Below are 15,115 nucleotides of genomic sequence, written 5' to 3'. Positions count from 1 at the left end.
GAGAACAAAGGCTGCGGTGCACTTGGCAAAGAATCGACCTGTAACCCAGAGGGATAAAGTGTTCAAACCTTACAGTACGTCACAGTTTTGTTGAACAAGGCCAGGGATCAGAACACTAATCCCCTCCCCCCCCCACCCCCCCCACCCCCCCACACTCCCTTTGGTTATAATTAACTTGCAGTGCTTGATGCTAATACTATTTTAGAGATATGTTACTATGGACTCTAATCCCGATTCAATCTCTCTGTCTGTGTAAAGCACGAAGAGGAGAAAGGAAGAGAGTGGCTTCTTGTGTTTACTCTTCACATGTTGTATTGTAAGTGCAAAACCTAATATCACAGGGTGTTATGACCTGAATATATTTAGGGAAACAGGAGGAGAGGAAGGTTCAGTTCATGAAGCACCAGCAGGAAAAAAGTACAAGACTGATGAGATTGTGTGGCTAGAACCAACACATTATTTGTTTATTAAACTTGAAACACACATTATTATTTTGCAAAGCCTAAATGAAGAAAACTACAAGCTCCAAAACATTAAAATGGGATGTTTTACTCTGATTTAAGAACTCAGTTGATCATTTTTTAACACGAATAAATCACACGAATCAAAACATAAACAAAGCCAGTGGTGCAGTGACAGAGCTTCAACAGTGAGTCTCAATTACAGATTCTGGTTTTTAAGCATAAACCAATTATTTCCTGAAAAGAAAATACAAACTGGAGGAAGAATTCTTTTAACAGATACATTAAACCGATTTGCAGACATAGCTGCTTTCAAACAATCATTCCGCTCGCCATTAGGTAGCAACATGCCGCCATTTATCTGCTTGAGGACGGGGTCTGCAGATTTCTGTGAAGCGATGACAGATGGATACTTACGTGGCATAAGTTTGGAAACAACCTTTAGCGAGAAGTTCAGCCGGATGCTCTTTTTAAGGACTTATCAACACTTGTCCATTAGACACAAACCACTGCTGTGCGTGGCTTTATACCAAATAGCTGAGTGTGGATGCAGTGCAGGGGGCTGTCACATGTTTCCAAAAAAACAAGCGGTTGCATACAAGTAACGTGTCACTTAAACACTAGTCCTGCTATTTGCTATGAGTAAACACACAGATTATTCACAGTGGATTGAAACCATAATTATGTATTAATAAATGATGGTTAGAATTGCAGCATTAATATACTGACGTCTTGCTGTAGAAGATCCATCTTGCAACGCGAGCAAAGTTTCAATATTCATTTTTAAGTTGCTGACAAGTTCCCACTAAGACGTACACCACCAGTGCAACAGAACTCGCACTACTCGTCGTAATGCTGCTTTCCTCTGAGCTCCAGAAACACTTTCATCGTCTTCATTCCTACAATTCTTGCAAAGTTTAGATGTTATTTGTCGGTTAACGCCTCGCTATTTTTCAGAACTTGATCTTCTGCAGAGACTTGACCTTTTGTGAGTGCGAACATTTTATTTGCCCTTTCAGTGGAGTACAGAGATTTTAGAGACCTCAGTAAAGCAGAAGTCTACATAGTGTTCAAGCTCTGCCTTATTAGAAAAACAGCATCTCATACCGAGTTAGATTACCTTTAACAACAATTTAACATTTCAGAGAAATTCAGAATCATTCGTCGGAGACAAACAGAACATTTTCTGACACATATTGTAATAAAAAAGTCTTTATTGATGCAATATCATTCAAACACATTCCACATTCCCCTACGAAGTGTTTCCATATGCAGACATTAAATATCAAGTCAGGTTCCCACACAGTGACCCAACTTCAACCAAGACATAATCCTCTGACATGGCGAGCATTCAAATCAACTCTGGTCATTTGCTTTCAAAACCCTCAAACACTGACTATGTTCATGCTGTGCAAAAGACCACGACACAACTAATACAGGTGCGGTTTACATGCAGGCATGAAAATGTATTTTAGTTTTGGATATTGTATTTTTCATTAAGCAAACTGAAATCATGCCATCTCAACGCTAAATATTTTGATACATTTTCCACAAAAAAAGTTTCAACTGTGAGGTTTTTTGGCCAGTTGGAGTATAATTTCCATTGCAGGTGGAAACATCAATTAGTGATTAATTGAAGAGGTTGGAAAAATAATGAACGGCAAACACCTGGACCGAGCAAATTTGGGCCGATCATTATCAATCAAACCATGAGTGAGAAACGAGCAATTGTAATTAATGGGATACACACGCCTTATAATGTCATGCAAACGCATGACGTTTCATTTAGGAATTATTATCAGCAAACACACTGAATGATCACATTTGAAACCGTCAGGTAGCGTAGATGGATTTCTCGTCTGCCAGGATGTTTACATGAAGTGATACACTATGCTGGGAAATGTAACCGAGCTGCACCGCTACAAAACCGAAAATGGCTTTTTTTCAGGTCCATTACACCTTGAGTCATCAAAATGTAAGCAAACGTAGCATCAGGAAATACCTTTTAGCTTGGGGTGTTTGGTTTACATTTGACATTTTACAGAATAGCCTTTTACTCAACCTCCTCACTTATTAGTATGTTAGCACATTATGTATTATTAACCTGCATGTTTACAAGAAACCGAGCAGTCACGGGCTGTATTACCTCCCAGCGTCTCACCTCTGTGCACTTTCAACTTAGCGCCGTGGCCTGAAATTAATTCACAACCCCTGGCATGTATTTAATATTGCTAGAGAGGTGCTTTCACACACTTCCTTCACATCCCTGTCACAGGGGCACAGAGGTCACCGCAGCTCCTGGAAGTGACGTGACCCTGTTACATCACACATTGCCATCTATTCACACATAAACCACGTCGAGTCACTCAGTCTGCTGTGAGATAAGGAGTCAAAGGCATCAAATCGAACTGCGAGATACATACAGGAGCAGCTGCTGCACACAGGCCGGAGCGTGTTGTAAAACTGTTGAGCAGGATCTAGCAGCCTACATAATGAATTTACACATTTAACATTGAATTTTGACAGTCTACTGCTCATACACCAAGTGAAGTTCCATGTTGCCGGTTTTCTCTGTAATGATCATATTCCCCCTAGATCTATCCTCTGGCAACATTAGGTAGCTAATATGCTTTCCCTGCTAGAGTTCAACACACATAGACAAACACTTTCGGCTTCCAGATCTTTCTTGGCTCCCATCGCCAGTCAAGTTGCATTTCCACCCGTGTCCTGCTGATGCAGCTGGTGAAAGAATGTCTACGCCAAGCGCACTGTTATGATGATACCTTACAAGCCACGTTTTGTTTGCCAAATTCCACTTTTAATCACTCTCTTTCTGAGATACCAGTATAATTATAAATGAATGCACTGCAGAGGTGGAACATATCGGGGTATGATTGAAGCGTTGCATCAGTCGGTACGTCTCAACAGCTTCTCTTGTTAAAATGCAACGAGGTTGATACCTACTGCATAGAAAGCTTTCTATCCATCGACATCCTTTGAGTCGTAACATTTTACTGCAGGATTTCAGGTTTTTGGCTCAACGACAGTGTTATTCTTTTCAGTAAACGCTTCAATAATAAGAAATGGAAAATATCTACAAATGCACACACTAATATGACAAACAGCCTGGAGTGTGCACTGGACTCTACTGATGGAGAGATGATGATGGATGTTCTTCCATATTCAGGATCTAACAGAATGACGGAGCCTTAACAATTAACAGGCACCAAACGTGTGCAGAAAAGAAAGTGTGGATTTTAACTTAGCAATGAAAGTAGATGCAATTCTGCAGGCTCGAGCCAGCTAACCAGAGGAATTATGATTCCAGTTGGTTTCAATACACACTTTTTAAAATAATTTCTAGTTTAAATATCTGCACTCAGAACACCTGGCAGGCAGAACAACCTAGTATTTATTGCCTCTTGTCCTTCACAATTATTTGAAGCTTTTGGGAAGAAGCCCAACAGGAAAACGACACTGAATTTCAGGCAACCCCGAGATAAAATCATTGTGCAGAGGCTAGCCAGTTCGCTACATTTGCTGACATGATTACATGTGTACAAATACTGCTGGATGTTAAAGTATTCATATGCTGACTTGGGTTTAAGATTTGTTTGTTTTTTATGTTTTTGACTGCGACTGCAATTCGTTCTGATCTTTTAACTACATCAAGTTTCTGAAGAGACGCATTGTAAACTGTCAAACCTTAACTAACCAAAAACCACCCTGAGGACAGACTAACAATTTAAATTAGAAGAAAAAACATGTTCCCCTGACAAATTTCCAATCAGTTTGGGCAATTCCTGTTTTTGTAGAACTGGTAATGAGTGAGAACAAAGGCTTCTAAGATGCCCAAATCGCAAGCAGTAAGAAATAATTCGAGTCTTCTAACAATTTAAAACACCATATGCTACACAGAACACTAGTAAATGGGTTAATTGGGACTCATTGTTAAATTTAAGAGGGTACAAAGCATGCAACAGGATGAACCCCAAACATCAGGTCGCATCAGGCTTAATGTCACTAAACTATAGGAGTTCATATGGTTTCAGCCATATCTCCCTCAGGGACACCTCATGATGCACACTGACAAAAAGCATTGCCCTGATGGAATGGATCAGAGGGAATCTGTCAGTCATTATCTTTGTCTGGTCATCCTCATTGCGAAATAAGAAGTCATTAGATAAGCAGATGTCGACAAGCTGCTCTGTAAGCGAGAAGACCTCTCCTATTAAGACACCATATGTATCGCTTTTTTTACACATAAAAGGAAAATGTGGGCTGATTTCATTCCGGCTAATGAATTCATGAGAAATCCTCTGCATGGTTTATGCCTCTATAACGAATCAGCTGCACTTGCATGGTCGAAACAAAAGGCTGAGGCTCTATGGTAACAAACACAATTGGTAACACAAGATTGGAAACTGTTGTCACTCTATGTTTCATTGACAGGTGTACACAAACTAACAGCTGTGTTTAAGTTATTCAACCTTCATGATAAACACAAGGAAATCAGTCTGTGTTTGAGAGAAAAAAATGAAAATGGTATTATAAATTATTAAATAATAAGACAGTGCAAACAAAAATGTAATTCAAAATAAAAAATAGCTCTTTAACTGGTTGCAAGGGTTAAATAAAGCGAGACTTTGTAACCGGAAGCTCGTCGGTTGCCGCTGGCATGTCCTGGAATTAAATGTCGCTCTGCCTTCGCTCAGCCACTACCGCCGGAGTGCCCTTGAGCAAGACGCTTCACCAGCAAAAACTACACCATAACGGCTCAGTGGTGAATCGCGACGTCGCTGCACGTCCCCGCGGCTCAGACGCGGGTGTTTTCCCCTCTGCAGAGGTTTACAGCAGCATCAACCTGTCGCAAAGAGCTAATTGGAGTGGCCTCATTTAGCGACACGTCAAAGGGGACGCGACAACACCGTGTCAGCGCCTCCACAAATCTCCTGCACGGTCTAAACTTAATAGCGTGTCAGAGACCACAACTGATGCAACGGGGGTCACCGTGAGCCTATGTTTCACTATAACGAGCCCTCTCCAAACCCGGCACAGGGACTGCGGTGCGCAAAGCGGAGATTAATGTCCCAATCAGGGATGTGGTTTAAGTAAAAGGAGCTGTGAACGCACGAGCTCCAGTCGGGATTATCATAAGGAAATAATACATTGGAAAAAATAATAATAATTTGGATGGTGTCTTTTTTACGATAGTTTGACATTTTATTTCTAAAGATAAAACGGTGATGTTGGACTGACCAACTCAAACTATGTAAGAGCTGTGGTTTGAAAATAATAAAGATTTAAAGAGAGTTTATATAGTGGACCATAATTTAGGTGGCAATCTTTTTTCTTTTTTTTTTGAATAGTATGAGGTTGGAGTGTACGATTTAATTGAAATACAAGCTTAAATATTATGGTGTGATATTTATACATATTTAAATGAAATGATATATATATATTTTTTTGCTGTCTTTGCTGATGCTAAGGACGAAATAAAAAAATAATAATGTTGAAATAAACACGTTTCCACACTTCAAAACAAAAAAAAACAACCAGTCCAGTCTATTATTCTAAGATTATAAATCATTTTGTGTACAAAAATCAATGTCTGGATTATCTTTGTATGCAAACGTCGACGTTCACTGTGGGATGGATTGCTCCATTACCCTGGGTCTGGCAATTAAATCCTTCTATGGCTGCAAATACGACAGGGTTTCTTGCAGGCGTTTTGACATGTCTGCATGCCAATAAACTAAAGTGGCCTTGACTTGAATTTGACCTTTTTGTATTAGGACCCTTAAGCTCAGCAGATGGAGGCTGGAGGATACCGTTTTTGCAAGATATTTCCTGTCTTGCAACTTGGAGCGTTTTCAGACGTTGTAGCTGTTAGAAATAGATATCACATGTCTCTCCCTCACACACATACGCTTACAGAATCATTTTGCCGGAAACCTAATAGTTAAACCAAACTGCAAATGTGTATTAACTTATTGATTTGGTTCTCACTGAGTGAAGGCAGCTGGGCATGCAGATCAGACTGCTGAAGGCATGGGCACCTCATCCATCAAGGGGCACGGATTAGGCGATATAGCCTATCTTGGACTATAATCCACGTGTCGGTGGCTGGAAAAGGTCTCACCAAAAGTTGCATTTATCGAGACATGTAACGTTTAAAAAACAGGAACAGACATAATAAATGTGTCTCTGAAGAAAAACAAGCATGTGTGTTCATTTTAACCGTATTAATTTACTATATCTTGCATGAATTAACTGAATGTTATTTGCCAAAAACACAAACACAATTCTGATGTGTATACGTGTAAAAACATGAAGTGAAAGGCTGAACCCCCATTCGGTCTGATATTTGATGCGCAGCTAAACTGCCGAGTGTCTACCTTGGTAACACAAACGTCAGGCTCGGTTTACTGGCCACAAGTGCTGGTGATAAATATTCATGATACTGGCGCCTGCGCTTTCCCCATATCTCAGTGTTTGTCATTTCCAGACTTGAGCGTAAATACATTTAAAGTGGATGTTTTTCCTGCGCTCCTATTTGATCATGGAGTCACCATGAGCTCTATGGCAGTCTGATAGCTCGCGCGCTGCAGCCTGTCGTCGACTCTTCTTTTTTTACGAGTATTTTATTTTTGATACCGTGTGTGGGTTCAGTGTAAAGCAATACAACAGAAGACTGGAGAGGAAATTAAACAGCACAGTTTGCATCCAGTCGTGGCACGTTAAAGGAGCAGCGATTTGGACTCAAAGGGTTACCGTTTCTCTCTTCAGTAAAACATGAGCAGGGGAATAAAAAGACAGGAGAATGAACTATGAACTGAAGTCCATAACGAGGCAAATAACCACCAATCCAAACAAAACTCAAATACTCAAAGGGAAGTATCTTTGCATCAACATCAGCCTGGACTCTAAACAGAATTTTCTTTATTTTATATAAATGGTTCTGTCAAGTTCAACTGATGCATAAACTGGTTTAAGGTGGATTCAGCTTCATATCTACATTTGCCCATCTGGCATCAGCTTTATATTTAAATATGGCGCATGTGTGGAATACATCGCCAGCCTATAAACCACATAAGGTAGTTTTAACACATCCACTCTAAACTGCTGTATTTATATTTCCAGTTACATGTGAACATTTTTCTGTAAAGCTGCAAAGTGACTTTCTCAGACGAATTCACTCGGCGTGGAGTGCGTCTGTTTTCCCTATAGCAGTGCATCAGTGAAGCATCCGCACTGGAACCTAAATAGATAGTGTTAAATAGAGTCGAAAAAGTCATTTTATTACCATCCTTCATTTATCTCAAAATGTAATAGTCCGTGAAAAGAAAATATGAATACATTTCAATACATTTCAGCAAATCATCTAAGATGGTGGATGTTTTTTTATTTTTGCTGATATAAACGGGAAAGCTTGCGCGCGTCCATGCACACACGCGGGCGCGCGCGCGCACACAAACACACACCTCCTGTGCTGTGGATTCTTTTTTACGATTAAAATTGCTATTTGGTTCTTCTCGGCTATACAGCGGTCCTGACAAAGCTGCAGACTGACAGATCGTGGCTCCGTGCACACTGGCAGTGTTAACCATGATCACTGGCGGCTGCTGATGTGATCTCTGCCTAATGGGGCGGTCAAGCAAGCTGCAGCCAGGAACAATGAGGGGGCCACATTGACTCCTCAGCGCCCTAAATCTATGAAATCCGGCAAACGCGGAAAAGAAAATAAATTAGATTTGAAAATTAGATTCCCGAACAATTAAGTAACGCAAACTATCTCGGTTTACACTGAGGAACAACCGCCGTGATTAATCGATTTAATTTGCACATTACTGCAGGGCAAAGTGTTGGATGTTAATTTGGGATAAACAGAAGATGCAGAAGGGGGGGGGGGGGGGGGGGGGGGGGAGTGAATTTGCTTATCATTGACTGTCAGGGAAGTTGTGACAGTGCGTTTGAAACACAACCTTTAGCTCTAAATGAAATGTTGCCTTTGACACACACACACACACACGTGCAAAAACATGCACACACACACATAAAGAAAATAAAGAGTTAGAATTATGTGTGCGATAATTCTTTCATCGAACCCGTGCTGAATGCATTATTATGGTGAAAAAAAAGTCTGCTGTAGTCTGCAGCTAATTATTATATTTTATGCAGCTTACATAAAAGGAACCCATTAGTTCCACACAGCACCCATGTTGAGATCAACCTCACCAATGAAACCAATAACCTCCAACGCAATGCATTATTGTTTGTTTTAATCCTTTAATATAGTACGAAATGTATCCAAACATTTTTTTGTAAACTAAATTTTACATACGAGCGCATTTCTCCATAAATACCGATCATATCTAACATGTTACCGGTCCTTTACATGCGGATAAATATGGAAAATTGAGCTACTTACATGTAATAATACTTCCTTTCAGACAAAGCAATTGACAGAGATTTTATATTTATCACGTACATAAACAGATTGACACGGAATTTCAGGCTTTCACTACACGATTTATCGACATGACATTAAATAACAACAATGATACTGTGCTACTCAAACTGGACCTTGGACGAAAATGTTGCACTGAATAGGCTACAAAAGCACATTAATACTAAGAGTCGGTTAGGTCGACGTGTAGACTGTAGTAATACTGAATAATTCACATTTGGTTCACGACTATAACATTCTTTTCAATGAAGTCTATTCATCGCAATATTCTTAAAACCATCTCATTTTCCATATATCTAGGGACCACATTTTCACAAATTCCCTTAAACTGTGATAGAATTATTTACAAAATAAAATATTACATTTTTTTCCAACTTGGTGAAATCCTTATGTACAAAAATTCAGGCCTCTACCCGGAGATAGCATGCTTTTTGAGATCTCTTCTGAGCAGTCTCTCAGTAAAAATAAGGACTCAAAGGATTATTGAGGGGAAAAAGTTAAACTCGGTGGCTGTCCTTGCCTCCTTTTTGTCCATGCATTCTCGCTCATTGACATTAAGACAGCCTTTAAATGATCGTTCGGGCCTCCCGTGTTTTCTCAGTCCATGTTTCACTGGCTGACTTTATAAAGTCTTTGATTCCAAGCAGGTTTTTTTTTTTTTTTTTTTTATTCTGCAGTCTTTTTTCTACTTCTTTTTTTTGTTCCAAAAATATTTACACGTACCATTCATTGAAATTTGACGACAGCGTGCTGTGGTTGGTTGTGTGGTGAACTGCTGAGGCTGCTGGTGATATGGAGCTGCTGCTCTGGTTCTCTGTGGACGGTGATACTATAGTGGGAGGTGTGGACGACTCGTACCCTGAACTGGCCGCTGGAGATGGCTGCGGTGCTGGATTGGTGGATTCATGGACCTTCAACATTAAGAAAAACGTTATAAAAAAGCATCCTGCATTGCTTGTTTGGTCCCTGCTTTGTATTGTCGACAAAAGAAATGAATCAAAAGAAATGTCCTTATTTAACTGTTTTTAACATGTGGGGGGAAAAAACCCATAACCTAAACATTATTATTGTCATTAAGATCTAAATCTATTTTTTGGGTTCAAAGAAAGAAAGAAATTGGCAAGGGAAATGTAATTATGTTTCTCTATTTCTTTAAAAAAAAATGAACCTCCTCTAATATTATTACACAATGTAAATATTTGTATTCTCATTTCCAAGCGGGAAAAAATAACATCTTTAGGATGTGAAATACCATTTAACAATGTTGTTAAAACAATAATAAAAAAAAGACATGCATAAGAAAGAAAGGGCTCTTTTACCTTCATGTGTTTTCGGAGGGAGCTGGGGTGTGTGTATGACTTGTCGCACATTTTGCAGAGATAGGGCTTGTCAGACGTGTGGACGTGCATGTGTTTCTTGCGGTCACTGCTGTTTGCAAATCGCCTGTCGCAGCCTTCAAACTCACACTTAAAAGGCTTCTCACCTAAATACAAAAACAAAAGAATAAATGCAATGTTTAACACTGGATCTCAAAATGACATATACATTATTGTATATAAATATGTTTGTATAGTCTGTGAGGAAAGAATTACAAGGCAGCCTCTTTATGCTTATATATTTGACTGACAGACAGACAGACTACTTACACACTGCAAATATATTTGACTAAGCCACTTAAGGCCATGGGTTAATTCATTTTATTAAATTTAAATATGTATCACAAGAAGACATTTTACCAGAAAATAACAAGACTTTAAAAATAACATTTGAAAAAATGTCTGTTGACAACTGCACTGAATCACATGCCAGCAAGGAGACTCCAGCTGCCACATAAAACAACCCAGATCGCATGCATATTTTGAATTGGATATTGTCAACATGGATTTGGCAGTGAAAAAAAAGCGGGCAATCTGAGCGGATCTTACCGGTATGAGTCCTTTTGTGAATTTTTAGATTTTCCGATCGAGCAAATACTTTGCCACAGCCGGGGAACGGACACGGAAAGGGCTTTTCTCCGGTGTGTACTCTGATATGATTTACAAGTTTGTATTTGGCTTTGAATGGCTTTCCTTCTCTGACGCATTCCTCCCAGAAGCAGATGTGGTTGGTCTGCTCTGGTCCCCCCACATGCTCCACCGTCAGATGGGTCACGAGCTCGTGCATCGTGCTAAAAGTTTTGTTGCACGACTTTTTGGGATTCGTCAGCTGCTCCGGCTCGATCCACTTGCAGATGAGCTCTTGCTTGATCGGCTGCCTCATGTATCGAAAGAAGGCCCCTGCTCCGTGGTGCGCGGCCATATTCATGTTCATGGGGCCATAGCCGTGCAGCTGGGTCGACGCGTAGTGGTCGGACCGTGGGCTCGTAACGTGGCCGTACTGGTCGGCCCGTCCGTACATGTCCCCCGAGAAGCCCAGCCGCATCTGGCTGTTGACCACGTTGGAAGACGCATGGCTCGCCGCTTGCTCGTGGAGCCCCGGGAAGAGCAGGTGCCCCGCTGCATCCGAGTGTCCATGTGGCCCTGCGAAACTTCCGGAGGCGAACAAACTGTGCTGCGCGCCGGTGGCGTCCCCGAAACCCCGATTTCTGAAGAGAAAGTCCCTGGTGGAGTTGAAAGCCGCCGTGGAGTAAGAGCCAACGTGGGTCGGGTGGTGATGGTGTCCCAGGGCGGCTGCCGCGTAGCCGGGCGCCTGGGAGGAAAACGCCGTTTGTCCGGAGCCGATATCGTGGGAGCTGTGGTTTATTTTGAAGGCGCCCATCCCATCCGCGAACGGATTGATCCCCAACGCTACTTCTCTCTCTGTGACTTCGCCTGTTGAGTGATGCCGTGAGGAGCCGAAAGTAGTGACTCCTATGGTGGGATACTGCGGTCCTGCGTCCAAGAGCATCTTCAGTCTAGACTCGCCGAGACGACTGAGAGCAGAAATCAAAAAATCACGCACAGATATTCTTCCTCCCCCTCGCTCTATCTCTTGGACCTCTCTCGTCTGAGCAAACTCTCAAATCCACCGATTTTCTGTTTACTTTTTTAGGACGCGAGGAATTCCCCTATACCGCTCATCCGATGCACACGCAGAATCATGTATACATGCAATATTGTCTTTTGCGGTTTATCTTCCTGTGGCGCAACTTTCACCTCCTCAGTCAGGCGGTGAGCTCTAGACTGATAGTCGCAATCATTCCTGCAGATAAATGAATTGAAAAGACAACACAGTCCAGCCCTGATGAATGGGAGAGGAGGGGGGTGGTCACGTGGGCCCGGAGCTGCGCGCTCATTGGCGGAGCCCCTTTCCCCCCAATAACATCCACTCACCAAATAACAATCCACGGTGCAGGGCCCACACTTCCATTGGCCTCTTTGCATCATCAATCCCAGATATTGTGAGATTGCTGACTGTGGATTTGGTTAAAAGGCTGAATAACAGCAAAACAAAAGTTGAAGAAACACAAGGCAACAACTGGCCTTGTAGAAAGTCAGAGCACGTTTTGCAGCCACATAAAGCGTTTTATCACAAACTGCAGTTTATAAAGCAAATGTGTCTATATGTCTTTGTTAACATGGGGACATTAGATCGGCAACCAAAACCATTTGGTGGTGTCGATGATGATGTTTTTGTACAATTCAGCACCCACACATTATGCATATCAATATATATGTATATTTCCATCCATCTATGTGTGTGTGTGTGTGTGTATGTGTGTGTGTGTGTGTGTGTGTGTGTGTGTGTGTGTTCTCTATCTGTCTAGTGTATGACACAAGCTTGCAATGTCAGAATAATAAATTACAACAATAATTCTATAAACAAACCTTTTGCCATTCAAAGATGTACCCTCGTGACGCGTGTCAGGTAGGGATACAGGAGTTTTGGCTCTTTTCTCGGGAAAGCCCATGGGAAAGCTTAACGTCCGATATGAAGTCTGCCCACTTCCATCGCTCTCTTTAAAAGGTCTGTTATTGGATTATTATCAACGTATCCCTTTCACCTCGCAGTGACTCCACGTAACGTTTTGTTGTCTTGCCTCTCGTGCGCACTCCGTGTCGTTCCGTCTCCCGTGAACACAACGGTTTCGGCGTCCACTGGAGCTCACACCAGTGGAACATCTGTGCTTTAGATTTCCTCACCAGCACGTTCATAAAGGTTACCGGTATAGGCCAGTATTTAACTTGGATCGACTAGTATGCCTAATGTATCCATCACCATTTGGCTGTGCCTGTGCAACTTAGTAATTTTTTTTTTGCAGGCCAGTGATGCATATAGCCTGTGTGTAAAACGTTGTGGGTTGTCGAAGTTATCAAGTGGGATTTGCGGCGCTCTCTGCAGGAACCTCCGGCCGCTAGAGTTCAAAGCCACATGCACAGACGTGCCATGCGGACCATTAAAATGTCTTCTTGGCTACTAGGCTACGTTTCTGCAAGGCATTTTCCAAGTCAGTCTTGGGAGACCAAGGGAAGAGGGGACGTTATGTTGTTCTCATCTTAACATGTACGCCTTCAACTTGATCCAGCGGTTTAGGTAGCCCGTTACTCTGCTATGCAAAATATGGAGGGATCTTTCAACAGGTGGAAACGGTAAGAATGGCATATCATTGAAAGAGGGGGAAAGTCAATAGTGGAGGTCATTTAGTCAGACGTGCAACAAGAGAGGCTAAATTAGAAATTGTGTGCCAGGAAAAGAGTTGCTGGAATTCTACATGCCTTGACAAGTGGATTTAAACTTCCAGTGCAACTTATGTGCCTCTAAATGATTAGGATAAATTATATGGCTATATAACTTAGCCATATGCGTAAAAGATGCACCCTAATCAACACGCCATTAACCGTTTAGTGTCATGATCCTAATATGCTGGAGGCGTACTGTAGAATTTAAAATGGCTACTTGGAGCTATTTATGATTTACAGGGAAAGCAACTTAGCCCAAACAGAACAAAGCAGCGTTTTGGGAGACCTCTCTACAATATGCAACTTTGGGGATCTGATACAACTCCCCTGCTTCTGGTCTCCAAGAGTGAGTGCAAGCACAACTTGGACCAGAAATAGCACTTCAAAGTTGTGCAGTACGCTGGTGCTGTGATGCCTCTGAAGGCAGCTGTGAGCCTCATGAGTCCCATGCGTAAAGGCCATTTAATAAACATGTTTTGGATCCGTCATGTCTCAAAATATTGACTCAATTTCTAACATGCTGGACATGAGGCTGTCAGCAAAGATGTCGACAAGTCAATTCAGAGATGTAACCAAGAGGAATCACATTTTTTAAATTATTGTTTTCATATAAAAATAAAGTGAGTGAGTGTATTATTATTCAGCATATTCAATAATTTACTTTGTTGTTGTTTTTTTAATCTGAAAACGACACATTCAGTCATCCAGAAAGAAAATAGATCATTTCCATTTGACTTTGTCATCAACGAAAAAGTGTGAGGTTAAGATACTGACGAGCGCCTGAGACAATACATTTCCACGAATGACTTATGGTCACATCAGAAGTTAAATAACACATTAACACATTTCATATTCACATCAAAGTGATTAGTACTGTAAGTGACCTTCTTTAAGGTCGCTTCACGTAGTAATTTATTTTTGTCTGCAACTACAAAGATTAACCGTTCAGTACCCCCCTCCCCCCCTTCCCCCCCTATTTGGTTGCAGTACACAAGATATATACTTAAAGTCATGATTGTTAATTATAAGTTATTTATAAAAGTATTACCATGGCAATACAATACATGTATTTTAAATACCTTAGTTGTGATAAGTATTCATTTTATATTTATGTCCACCTAGGCTTGAATCCGTGTACAGTAACATCCAAACATTTTAGTGACCACACGTTTTATTTTGAAAATAGTCCTGTTAGTCGGTTGATGGTTTAAAAAACAAAGTGCATGGCAAAAAATAAATTAACAGATAATTTATACGTCATGTTGTTATGATCCATAACTAATATCTTTATATTAAGCATTCAAACAAAAAGCAGAAATGATAACAAAATATTATATTTAGTAAGATATTATTGTAGTAACCGATACTTACACACACACACGTTATATTTTGGTCTTAAGGCTGCAACGGCACCACCTCCTGTGACCCTCATCTGCTGCCGTCCTGGGTCTAAAGCAAAATTACCCCGGATCATAACAACAGGTCCCGTCCATTACAATTTTTCCCCTCGGGACAATGGCCGCAGT

General features: G+C 41.1%; 1 protein-coding gene across 1 annotated transcript; it reads right to left on the bottom strand.

Moving 5' to 3' along the window:
• Window positions 1–9,644: 9,644 nt before the first annotated feature.
• zic1 (zic family member 1 (odd-paired homolog, Drosophila)) lies at window positions 9,645–11,817 on the bottom strand (the record flags this gene model as incomplete). The annotated part of the gene is made up of 3 exons (XM_079181598.1): window positions 9,645–9,842; window positions 10,251–10,414; window positions 10,857–11,817. 3 exons carry the CDS (start codon window positions 11,815–11,817, stop codon window positions 9,645–9,647), a joined length of 1,323 nt encoding a protein of 440 aa, XP_079037724.1.
• Between the last annotated feature and the right edge of the window lie 3,298 nt (window positions 11,818–15,115).

The sequence above is a fragment of the Pholis gunnellus genome, assembly GCF_910591455.1.
Source record: "Pholis gunnellus genome assembly, chromosome: 20".
In the NCBI taxonomy this organism is placed as follows: Eukaryota; Metazoa; Chordata; class Actinopteri; order Perciformes; family Pholidae; genus Pholis; species Pholis gunnellus.
Note: the sequence above shows the minus strand (reverse complement) of the source record. Positions and strands in the feature narration are given on the sequence as shown.